This window comes from Felis catus, chromosome A2 (assembly GCF_018350175.1).
Source record: "Felis catus isolate Fca126 chromosome A2, F.catus_Fca126_mat1.0, whole genome shotgun sequence".
Taxonomy (NCBI): Eukaryota; Metazoa; Chordata; class Mammalia; order Carnivora; family Felidae; genus Felis; species Felis catus.
The window spans coordinates 82,536,348-82,549,641 of NC_058369.1; the positions used below are offsets into that span (position 1 = coordinate 82,536,348).

Below are 13,294 nucleotides of genomic sequence, written 5' to 3' on the forward strand. Positions count from 1 at the left end.
TGGCCATGGTGGGATTACTTACACCATGGAAATCAGGAAACACTACAAACAAGGACTGTAGAGCTGGTTGTTTAACATTTAGCAGCATAATACTGAGTTAGTAGTGTGATGTTTCTTCATGATTAAACCCAAGTTATGCATTTTTGGCAGGAATATCAGAGAAGTGATACTTAGTTCTTATTGCATCCTATCAGATGGAAAACAAAGTAAATTTGTTCCTTTACTGCTGATATTGACGTTAATCACTTAATATAATATCTACCAGATTTCTCCATTGTATATTTACTTTTCCCTTTATAATCAACAAATCTCCTGTGTGGAGACACATGAAGATTATAAAAATAACTTCTTTCTCATCCCACCTTCACTTTCTAGTTTTAGCATCTATTTGATGATTATTGCCTGAATTATGGTGGTTGCCAAATGGTGATTTTTCTTTCTCTGTCATTTCTTCTGCATTTATTAGTTGACATTCTGCTTTAAGGATAAGCTTTCCCTTATTTATTCCTAGATTTTCATTTTATTCAATTGGTTAATGTCATTATTCATTTTGATGATCAGATTGGCCTAAATTTGGCCAGTGGAGCCCCTTTGAGCAGTTTGTCTTTTTGATATTTCCCTATCATTCCTTGATCACTTTCTTACTTTCTAGAACAACAAAATGTTTTAGGTTCAGCTTGTACTTCCTCTGTCTCAGCCCTGGAGTCATCCATTTCTTCGAGGAGGGTGGTATATAGAAAGCAAGATCTGAGTTCTAAAAGTGCTCATTGCTGTTGTGTTGTTCAAACTCCCAGACCTTCTTAGTGGGCAGAGCTGGAAAGTGGTGTGTGTGTGTGTGTGTATCCCTCTACTTTTATTTCTATATTTAGATGTATTATAAACCATGACTTTGCAATGATAGCCCCAATTCAAATATGGTACCTCAAAGTTCATCTTTTCTTTATATTCACATGTTCCTTCTCTATCACTGAAAAATCTGATTCCCATTGTCCTCAGTATACTTATTTATTCAGTTAGTCTCCATTTGTAGCCCATTCCCAAAACCCCATTGGGCTACACCTGACACCTTGCCCCAGAATTGTCCTTGAATGGGGTGCTGTTATTGGCTGCCACCGGTCTGCCCTGCTGCCCCACTGCAGCACTTCTCAAGCAAGAGCCCTTACTACCAGCCACTGCCAAGCTGCCTCAGTTTGTATTTTGAGCTACTTTGTAAACTCTGAGAGTGGTACTTATATTTGCTATTTTCTTTGTCCTTTCAGCTTGGTTTGCAACTTCTCTGCGTTTAGTTTGTGAGAAACATCAGAAAGCTGCTATAGCTTAGTAACTTACTGTTGATGTCTCCTGAGGGTGTTCCATGTACTTTGAGGAGATAGTGGGGAAAGAAACAACCCAGAGAAGATTGGAAGTAGAGATAAAGAAGAGAGGAAGGGAGATAGCAGAAAGGTATGTGGAATGGGTTACTGCTAGTACTTCCATCCTCCCCTCCACCAAGAGTACATTCCCCTCAGAAAAATCCCAGAGGCAGCAGTTACTACTGATTCAAAGCCCTTTTCACTAGGCCTTTATCTTTTTGCCCTTTAGGGTTCTGGTTCACTCTGCAGGTTTTCAGCTATTTTTTCTACTTTGACTATAGGCCTCCAGGCCTGTGTTTTCAACTGCCTAGTGATCTTTCTAAGGATGTTCCTAGGCCCTTGAGGGCCAGCATTTCCATCTTCTAAGATAAATTTCTCCTCTTGCATATCCTGTCTGATTAATAGTTCTACCAATTTTCCAGTCTTCTTTCATCCCATTCATCTCCTTTTCCCCCTGTTTTTCCACCCCAGTGTAATTTCTAAGAACCTTCATAGATCCCTTTCCAGCACACTGGTCTAGCTTTTCAATTCTCACATTTTTGAGATATCAAGACTGTATTTCCCTAGGTCTTTTTCTATATCCACATGTTGCGCAGTGTTTAAGGGAGAGATGTGAAGGGAACAATTAATAACTGATGATTTTATCACTTTATTCCTGAGGCAGAGAGGGTCACACATTTTTCTCTGCGTCTTTTGTCTTCTGTTTTGCCCTTTCTCCTCTCTACTTTAATCCATTTTCCTCCTTCCCTCTGTAACTCTTAAGTGATCTTTGTTCGATGGTTCATTCCCTTGGTCTCTCCATCTCTTAGGGTCATATAGAAAGAAAAGGGTCAGGAGATTGGGCTTCTGAGTCTTGCAACTCTATGGAGATGTGTTCTGAATGACTAGAAGGCATCAGACATCTGCGAAGCTTATGGGAAGTGTGGTCTGTACCATTTAGTAACCTTTCAGGAGAAGATCAGGAAGAAGAGAGGCCTGTTTGTATAAAACAAAAGCTTTTTAGGCTTTGATGAGTGTGTTAAGAAATCCTATCAGGCAATTTCCCCAAGAGGAGGCACTTGGAGGTAGTGTGGAGAATATAGTTACCTTCATAGTCAGAAGGTCTGTATTCTAGTGCTGGCTTTGCCTCTAACTAGTTCTGTCACCTTATATAAGTTACTTAGATTACTTAGATCTCTTTATATCTCTGATCCATTGTTTCCAAAATGAGCATTTAGAATAGGTGAGTTCTAAGGTCCTACAAAGTTCTAAAAGATTCCAATATGACTGAGTTAACTACAGTATTAAAGATATGTTTTTTGTGTGCATTTTTAAAAACTTTTGTTTTGGGGCGCCTGGGTGGCTCAGTCTGTTAAGCCGCAGACTTCGGCTCAGGTCATGATCTCGCGGTCCGTGAGTTCGAGCCCCGCGTCGGGCTCTGTGCTGACAGCTCAGAGCCTGGAGCCTGTTTCAGATTCTGTGTTTCCCTCTCTCTGACCCTCCCCTGTTCATACTCTGTCTCTCCCTGTCTCAAAAGTAAATAAAACGTTAAAAAAATTAAAAAAAAAAAAAACACTTTTGTTTTAAAAAATTTTGAGAAATTTAAAAAATTTTTGTTTTTTGGCCTTTAAAAAAGCAATATAATTTTTTTCCTGCAAATCTGATACTCTGCAGAAAATTCAAGGGGATTTATTTAAATAAAGTTAAATGCAATTGCTTTTTAATAATACAGGCTTAATAATTTAGGCTTAATCTGCATTGAGCACATTTTAATTTTGTGTGGGACTTCCACTATATTTCTGCTATTTCTTTTGGATAGCTATTCTTTCACCCTCTGTAGTCTCTGAGAGTTTCTGAAAAAGACTCTTCAAGCATTGGCCTGTTAACCAAAAAGTCTTATTATTTTACATGTTGTATTTTATGTATTGAAAATAATTAAATTCCTATAAGTGAAGAATTTCAGTGGTAGCCTTTTAGGTAATTAATGGCTACATGATGCTAATATTTTTTCCAGAGTATTTCTAGTGGGTGAAAGAGGTTACTTCTTTATTTTCTTTGCATTGTTCATGTCTACTTTGTCCATTATTTATATTTCTTTCTAATTTTTTTAAATGTTTATTTACTTTTGAGAGAGAGAGAGAGAAAGAGAGCAGAGGGAGGGGCAGAGAGAGAGAGAGGGAGACACAGAATCTGAAACAGGCTACAGGCTCTGAGCTGTCAGCACAGAGCCTGATGCGGGGCTCTAACTTGTGAACTGCAAGATCATGACCTGAGCCGAAGTCAGATGCTTAACTGACTGAGCCACCCAGGCGCCCAGAAACTTGTATTATAAAGTTTTCCCTTTCTTCACATATTTTTATGCTACAAAAGGTCATATGGCTCCTTTGTATACTACAATGAATTTATCAGAGATATTTATTTATATATACTAATAGTAAAGTATTGGGGTAAGCAAAAGTGTTAAAACCAAGATAAACCACCAGTCACAATTTAATAATTATAGAAACAGTTTTTTTGTTTTTTGTTTTTAAGTTTATTTTTTGAGAGAGAGCACATGCACTCGCAAGTTGGGGAGGGGCAGAGAGAGGAGAGAGAGAATCCCAAGCAGTCTCCGTGCTGTCGGTGCAAAGCCCAACTTGGGGCTCGATCTCACAACCCTGAGATCATGACCTGAACTGAAATCAAGAGTCGACACTTAACTAACTGAACCACCAAGGACCCTTAGAAACAGTTTTTAAATAAAACTTTAAAATATATTATTAACTGTAATAAAAAGGACAAAATTTTGATCATAGATTTTTCACAAAGACCAAGTGATTTTAATCAAGAATCATTTGATAAGTTAGGGCATGTCTCTTAGAATTGATATTTGTTAAGACCTCAAAACCAATCAAGTAAGCTAAATTAGGACATTGATTGACAATTATTGACTTACTTTTCATGATAGGTATTCTATTTCTAAATTATTTATTGTAAAAAATAAGATAGCCATTAAAATTCTGAAAAATAACTACCAGATTTAATTTTTAACAGGGCATAATTTCTATCAGTAACCCATGAAAATAAGCTAGGTCTACATAACATGCTTCTGCAATTTCTTCTTTTTAGATCAAAGAAAGCAAAGAATTCAATTGATAAATCAACTGAGACTGACAATGGCTATGTATCCCTTGAAGGGAAAAAAACTGTTAAAAGCAGTGAGGAGGGAATACAAAGCCATGAACCTCAGTGTGAAACTGTTGGACCAGAAGAGACAACGTGGCACACAGGAACACTGAGGAACATTTCCAGCAAAGTAAGTGTGATTTTTAAAATTGTTTGTGTGATCTTTTATCAGCTGATGGAAAGTGACTTAGACATCGGAATCACCTTTGAAGTATGTATTTTTTCCAGAATTTATTCTGTAGCCTTTACAAATCACACTGATAAAGCTGAAAATAAAGTTACTTGATTAAATTTGATTGCTAGTGTAACTTGGTACCTTCTGAATTGATTGATGGCTCCAATCTTTCCAAAATGTTAAAGCACTTGGGGTTGCCTTGGTGGCTCAGTCGGTTGGGCGTCTGACTTCAGCTCAGGTCATGATCTCACAGTCCGTGAGTTCGAGCCCCGCGTTGGGCTCTGTGCTGACAGCTCAGAGCCTGGAGCCTGTTTCAGATTCTGTGTCTCCCTCTCTGTCTGCCCCTCCCCTGCTCATGTTCCGTCTCTGTCTCAAAAATAAATTAAAAAACATTAAAAAAAATTTTAAATGTTAAAGCACTTTATAATTTATAACTGATGTTTGTTAAACCTACCTTCTCTTTCCTCGTTTCTCTGTGTGTGTGAGAATTTGTTTTGAATGGAACATTTAAATTATTTTAGAAACTGAACTAGGCATGTGGCTTTCCATCCATGTTCTCCATAAGAAAATATTACCTGTTTTTCATTTCATTACCTTGGTGTCAGCACATTTGTTCTGTTTTGTTTTGTTTCATTTTGTTTTGTTTTTAATTTGAAAAAAAATTCTTATTGATGACATTTGTTAAGGATAGCAATTGTTTGTTTACTTTTCCAAAATAATAAAGAAATCCAGCATTTACTGTAACAAAGCCTATTGTAATATTATATATCTCTTTGTTTCAGTTTTTTTTGTTAAGTAATTTTTTCTTTAAAAAACTGTTACAATCAAACAGTATGGCCAAATTAAAAGATGTTTGCTTCTGTTACATATAGAATGTGAGCATGAACATTTATGTTGGTTCTTTGGGTTTGAGTGAAATATGTGTTACCACTTGACAATACATGTATTTTCAGTACCAGTAGCATACAATAAATACCATGGGGTGCAGTGAAATAGAGTCCCTTACTCTGATTTTAGATTTTGGAAGCATTTAGCTCTTTAATACTGTGAGCTTCACATTACTATCATCATTCACCAGATAAGTTTTTAGTCCTACTGCTTTCAAACACATTTTTAGCTATGTATTACCTACTAAAGTTATATGAGTTTATTGAGAAAATCAAAACTAAAGTTCTGGAGTCTCCCAGTTTCAGAATTTGCAAACTCTGGATGTCTCTTACAAATTGGTATGGACATAATGTTGTCTGTCTGATATACACATACATACAACTGCCATTCACTTCCCCCTGCCTCATAAGCCATTATTAAACCAGTAATGGGCTTATAACTGACCGCATTTTGGGTTTGTAGAAATAGTATAATAAGTTCATCTTGGTTTTCTCAGTTCCTTTTAAAAAAATGGTCTCTGTTCTTCTTTTATCCTATTTTATATTTAATTTTCGAATCTATTTCTCATCCTTTTGTGAGCAGAAATTTTATAGGACAGTATTTGACAAATAGCTGTTGAATTACTCTTAAAATTGAAATAACAGTATAGTCACTAACTTAAGACATTTTTAAAGAAAATCAGGTAATACTAATCAATCACTTTGAGGTTTTTGAAGACATATGTGTATGTATGTATAATTTAAACTCTTACAGTTTTAAAGTAACAAATTCAGTCATAAACTACCAATAAGTCTCTTCCTGTACTCTCAACTTAGGATACTCAAAGGACAATAACAAATGTTTCTGATGAAGTCTCCAGTGAAGAAGGCCCTGAAACAGGATATCCGTTACGCCGTCATGTGGACAGGACTTCTGAGAGCATTCTTCGAAACAGAAAATCACACCATTATAAGAAACATTACCCTAATGAGGTATATACTTTGTCCTTATGTATATGTATACATACTTACTTATATGTTATTAATTTACAGCTTCTTTCAACAATTGAATAAAATTACTGAAATAAATATATCCCATCAGTGTGAATACCTTGTTATATGACCTGGGTTTATAGAGTAGCAGTTTTGGGTTTGTGTATCCCACACATGATAGATAGCTACACATTTGTTCTCATTTTGTGCATTTTCTCCAAAGACTCTCATACATTCAGTTCATTGTTTGCTTTTAAAGACAACCATCCTAGAGAGAGAATCTGTGAACGCCTGTGTTAGTCTTTTTCACAGTATGAAAGGCTTTATAGCTTCTTGATTATAGTAGAGTTATCATTCCAAATGACTTTCATGTTACTATTACTAGTTATTGAGTTTCCTATAGTATAAAATTCAATTATTTTTTCTTCTTTGATTCTTTCTTTATTAATATTTGGTTTTCTCTAAACCCTTTTCCAACTTTTTCACATCTCTTGAAACTATTTAAATAGAAAAAGAATTTCATTCAATTGTATTTTTAGTTTTTATTCTAAGGACAGAAAACTTCATTACCTGACTTCAAGGCAGATGTCACTTGTGTCACTTTTTGATGAACATTGCCTTCTCCTCTTTTTAGACTATATTAGAATTTTTTCCTGGATGATTTAGGGCTATACTTTTGAAAAATAATATATTATGCTTGCTGTGAGTGTGAATACCTTGATTGTTTTAAGCTTAGAAGAGTTACTTGTTTGTACATTCTTCTCTGTGGTTGTAGCTCTGTTTAATCTTGCTGGTGACTGTGGCTATGTTTCTTCTCTCAGTGGCTGCCATTAGGCAGACACTAATGCCAGTGTGTCTGCTCACCTGGATCACCTGTTCACCTGGATCATCTGATATACTTGTGAAATTCAGTCTCGTTAATTTCTCAGTGTTACACTAGGTATCATTAGAAGTCAGTTGGTACTAGAAGGGATTTCAGGACCTCTTACAGAAAGAGGTCTCCACTCTCTAAGAGAATAAATTATTTGGCTTCGAAGGTACTGTTTTCACCCCATAATCTTTGCTCTTCTTGATTTGTAGCTATATTTTGAACTATTGAGATTCTTGAAGGGCAGAACAATATTCTACTGATCTTAACTTTTAAATAAATATGTTGCTTAAAATCTTCCAGGTTTCGGGTTAAATAAGGCTGATAAGTAGCAAATCGGCATTGTTTTCAATCTTTGTTTAATGATGTAAAAGATTACCTAAAAATAAAATCTTGTCTTCAGATTCTTTATCTGTAAAGTGAGGAGCTTTAGACTAGAACATATTTAAAAATTTTTTTTTTTCAACGTTTATTTATTTTTGGGACAGAGAGAGACAGAGCATGAACGGGGGAGGGGCAGAGAGAGAGGGAGACACAGAATCAGAAACAGGCTCCAGGCTCCGAGCCATCAGCCCAGAGCCTGACGCGGGGCTCGAACTCACGGACCGCGAGATCGTGACCTGGCTGAAGTCGGACGCTTAACCGACTGCACCACCCAGGCGCCCCCTTTTTTTTTTTTTTCTTTTAAATTTTTTTTTTTTCAACGTTTATTTATTTTTGGGACAGAGAGAGACAGAGCATGAACGGGGGAGGGGTAGAACATATTTTAAAAACTGTATCTCAGGGGCACTGGGACGGCTCAGTCGGTTGAGCATCTGACTTTGGCTCAGGTCATGATCTTGCAGTTCATGAATTTGAGCTCAGCATTGGACTCTGCTGTTAGCATGGAGCCAGCTTCAGATCCTCTGTCTCCCTCTCTCTTTGCCCCTCTTCCGCTTGGGCTCAGTCTCTCTCTCTCTCTCTCTCTCTCTCTCTCTCAAAATTAAATAAACACTTAAAAAAATCTCTTTAAAAACTACATTTCAGTTCAAGAAAATTTTGACTCTCAAATCAACCTCACAGGGTATTTTAAAAAAGCAAAACAAGGGCACCTGGGTGGCTCAGTTGGTTAAGCATCTGATTTTGGCTCAGGTCATGATCTCATGGCTTGTGAGTTTGAGCCCTGCATCTGGCTCTGTGCTGACAGCTCAGAGCCTGGAGCCTGCTTTGGATTCTGTGTCTCCTGCTCTCTCTGCACCTCCCCCATTTGCACTCTTTCTCTCTCTCTCTCTCTCTCTTAAAAACAAACAAACATTAAAAAAAAAAAAAACAGCAAAACGAAACCTCCTTTGAATAAGTAAAATTGAGACAGTGTTGTAATATTGTTTTACTTCTTTATGTATATATTATTCTGTTCTTTTCAAATTACTGGTGATATTTTTTTCTTTCAGGGTGAGGCACAAAGGAATCATTTTGGGAAGCACTTTGTGCTTGGGTGGAACTGGTGGTCTTCACTATAAAATGAGTGGTTAGGGATACAGCCATTTGTTATAAGGCTCTCGAATGTCAATATCTATAGATACACTTTTTAGGGGATTTTAGTTTTTCCGGAAGAATCATCCAATCTTTGGTGGTATAGGGTGGTAGATATTATATTAGGCTGCCGTAATGTTTGGCATCAAGGAGATTGGGAATGAGGTGGTCTTGTCATTCAGTATGTAGACTTTCACTTAACCTTCTTTCCTCCCACCCCTCAACTCTCCCACCCCCACTCCTGCCCCAGTTTCTTGCCTTTTTCTACTATCCACTATGTATATCTGGTTGTCTTCTTCTAGTCTCCTGTTGGGAAGATGGTGGTAGAGTTACTTGATTATCTGGCACAGGGGATGTCCTGTGGAATTGATACCTTCTTTTAGGCATTTGCCCAGTTGCCTGCCCCATCCTGCTTTGTTTAACTCTACAAATACCTTTCAGTTTTTATTCCCTATTGAAAATTAGGTTTCAGTTTTGATGGCAGTCATAATAAAGAAACTGTGGGCTTGGACTCAGAATATTTAAGTGACTTTGGAAAAGTTATTTAACTTCTCTGAGTCTCAGTTCTGCGTTTGTACAGTGGAGAGAGACAAGCCTCATTGGATTGTTAGGATTAAATAAGATTTGCACAATTGCCTGGCACAAAGCATTTATGTTATAAATTCTTATTCCTTTCAAATAAATATTTTTTCTCCCCTTAATTTGATTATATGCTCAGTTTTAGCTAAATGTCTAAAATGATTTAAAATGAGCAGAGCAAACCAAATTAAATGAGCTATTAACTTGAGCCGTTTTCTTCAATTCAGAAATTTCTAATTTTTAGCCCTTATTCAGCAATTTGTAGCGGAATCCAAAGTGGCCATTAATCACCTAAATATTGCAGGCAAAATTCTGTTTGGCATGTAATCAGTTATAGACCATAATTTTTAGATTTTACATTTGTAAAGTAGCCCACTTATTAATCAGTATTTGGCAAAATGCATCTGTAAAGAATTAGAGATATTTTCTTATCCCTAAAATCACCCATTAGTTTCAGTTAAATAATCATCAGGGTTTTAATCCTGTTACTCATTTCTGTATCTGATTAGCAAATCTACATCAGAAATTAATGATAGATAATTAGCTAGTTTTATCAAAAAATTTAAACTAGCCATTACTGGTTTCCTAATGCATTCTGTGCCTTGCTAGCTAATGAAAACAGTTGTAGTGAAAACTGCTTATGCTTCAAGTATTCTGGTTGGCATTAGTGAATCATATATTTTTGGAGTGCTTTTTATAAGACAAAGCAGACTGATTTTTACCTTTTTTCTTTCTGTATTTTTTTATTTTGATTACTTACTTTCCTGCTCAACTCTTTCAAAACACTTTTACTTCTCCTTCAAACATACAATTCTCCCACAAATCCGTAATCAGCACACTAAATGTGTTTTCATGGTGCTCCATTCTAATATCAGTAAATTAATTATCAATAACCTGTCTCATTCATTCAAGATATTTTGTTAACTTGTGGTGAGGGTGGCAAAAAAATGGTTTTTGTCTTTCATTGACTTACAGTGTAATTGAGAGTTATGACTTATTTGAGAATATGAAGTACATGAACATTTAATAACAGACAATATTATAGATGCTGAATAGGAATGTAAAATTTATTGTCATGAAAATAAATAATAATACCTCACTTCAGGGACAAAGGGATCACTCTAAATAGAAGGCTCCAGGGGCGCCTGGGTGGCTCAGTCGGTTAAGCGTCCAGCTTCAGCTCAGGTCATGATCACACAGTTTGTGGGTTCAGGCCCCGCATCAGGCTCTGTGCTGACAGCTCAGAGCCTGGAGCCTGTTTCATATTCTGTGTCTCCCTCCCTCTCTCTCTCTGACCCACCCCTGTTCATGCTCTGTCTCTCTCTGTCTCAAAAATCAATAAACGTTAAAAAAAAATTTTTTTTAAAAAATAGAAGGCTCCAGAACTAACATTTGTGGAGCCCCTGCTTTGTACCTGGTTTGTCTTAAAAGCTACAGTGCTCATTTAATTTTCAGTGTCTCTTTAATTAAGATAGGTGGTTTTATTGCCCCTTGGTAGAAGGCTAAACTAAGGGTCAGAAACAAGGTAAGCCACCTAGAAAGGGATACAGATGGCATTTTCCAGACGCTTGGTTGAGTAGGTTGTAAAGGAGAATAGGATACAAGGTAGGAACATAATTAGAGACTAGAGTGGCAAAGAACAAACAGGTTTAGGGGCTGGGGAGTAGCCCCTTGTCACTGGAGGAGAGGTTGTGGTAGGGACAGGTGGAGAACCAAAGTCCAAAGAATAGCACATTTGAAGACAATCATGCTGGTGAAGGAATTTGAACTTTATCCAGGAGAGCAGTATGAAGTCACAGAAGGACTTTGATCAGAGGAATGGAAAAAAGCTGCACTTTTGGAAGATTAATCTGGAAAGTGGGGAAGGCCTTTCGGATAGGGGTCAGTTAGGAGCCTCTTTATAGCAAAGTGTAGATGATAAAAGCTGGTGATAGCATGAGAAGGAGAAAGAGATACACATAAAACATTTTAAAGGTTAAATTGACAGTCTTAGTGATGACATAGGATAGCTAAAAATAAATGTGAAAATTTCAGCATACTTGGCTGTAAGGATTACCATTCTTTATTCAGTAAAAGTTATTTTGAATTATTTTTTAAGCTTATTTATTTTGAGAGAGAGAGAATATGAGCAGGAGAGGGGCAGAGAGAGAGGAAGAGAAAAAATCCCAAGCAGGCTTCGCACTGTCAGTGCAGAGCCCAATGTGGGGCTCCATCTCACAGACCATAAGGTCATGACTGGAGCCAAAACCAAGAGTCAGATGCTTAACCAACTGAGCTACTCGGGCATTCCGTTTTCAATTATTAAATCAAACTTTTACTCAGAATATTTATTTTGTACAATAACAACTCCTAGGAAAAGAAGTAAACTGATTAGAAATTATGTAACTTCTACCTTTTAGGTTTCACTTTTGTACCATAGATGACCTCAAAAACATGAGTTAGTAGTTATCTTCCTGGTATAGATTATTTACCAGTTTTACATCAGTTTCTTGAACTTCTGTTTGAAAAACAAAAACAGTAGGTACATGAGATCCACTGTTGCTAAAAAAAAAAAAAAAAAAATGAGAGTAAGAAAATACTCTTAATACTCAAAATACGTTAAAGACATCAGTTAAAGTTGGTTAATATTCATTGACTATACAGTTCATATGAACTTAGGCTGGTCTCTGCTTGCCTGAATTCTGAACTTTGTATAAAAATGTAAGAGAAAACAAGCAGAATCTTTGCATGCAAAATAACACTTGAGCTGAGATGTGAAATCAAATAGATTTTGATAATAAGAAAATTCTGTTACTCCTTAAACACTAATATATATCTTTAATGTTTTGCTCTCTATTTCACTGTCATTTGACAGTGTACTTGTCATTGCAGCAAAAAGTAGCAAAGTATGGTTCTGATAGAATCCTTTGATTTAGAAAGGGTACATAAATTGTATTAATGTCAAAGAATATCTTGATTTCAGGATGCCCCTAAATCGGGTACTAGTTGCAGCTCTCGCTGTTCAAGTTCCAGACAGGATTCTGAGAGTACAAGGCCAGAATCTGAAACAGAAGATGTATTATGGGAAGACTTGTTACACTGTGCAGAGTGCCGGTCATCTTGTACCAGTGAGACAGATATGGAAAATCCTCAAATTAATCCAAGTGTGAAAAAAGAATATAGAGACGACCCTTTTCATCAGGTTAGTTTACAGCATTGGGTTATTTGGGGCTCTCAGTCCAGCTTTTTTGAATGTATGTACAAATTTTATAGAGGTAAAGAAAAGCTTACATTCAATTAAAGTAATATTCCTGTGATTTTTTTTTTTTTTCCTTTTTATGTGAGCTGTGGTCTGGCTTCATTGGAACATAGAATCTCAGTATTTATATTATGGTTGTGTCTCTGACGTTGCTACTGAGAGGTTGTTGGTAAATGGAGTTTTGTAAGTCAAATTGTGTTTTAGATGCATTAGTCCTTTTCTCCCTCAGCATACTTCATGGTCAGACCAGCACTCATGGCCTTAACTCCACCTATAAGGTTGTAATTCACAAATCTATATCTCAATACCAGATTTATATCTCCCAAGAGCCCCTATAATGAGAATCACATATGTAATTTTAAATTTTCAGGTAGCCTCATTTAAAATGTTTAAAAAGGTGAAATTAATTTTAATATGTTTTACTTAGCCCAGTATATTCAAAATATTTTCACTTCAACTTACAACCAATGTGAAAAATACTAATGAAATATTTTGCTTTTTTTATACTAAGTCTTCAAAATCTATTGTAAGCCCTGACAGGCACAACTTATTTAGACTAGCCACTTC

The 13,294-nt window shown here is 36.3% G+C and overlaps 1 protein-coding gene across 8 annotated transcripts in view; it reads left to right on the top strand.

Moving 5' to 3' along the window:
- PHTF2 (putative homeodomain transcription factor 2) overlaps positions 1-13,294 on the top strand; it is a 128,057-nt gene that overhangs the window by 93,343 nt on the left and 21,420 nt on the right. For 5 of the 8 annotated variants that reach the window (XM_023250299.2, XM_023250300.2, XM_019825381.3 and 2 more), the window contains 3 exons: positions 4,440-4,626; positions 6,375-6,530; positions 12,452-12,670. In XM_023250299.2, the coding sequence (XP_023106067.1) occupies positions 4,440-4,626; positions 6,375-6,530; positions 12,452-12,670 (562 nt within the window). Of the gene's footprint in view, positions 1-4,439; positions 4,627-6,374; positions 6,531-12,451; positions 12,671-13,294 lie in introns of those variants that run through there. The other 3 variants (XM_023250301.2, XM_045052302.1, XM_006929140.5) reach the window with 2 other exon arrangements.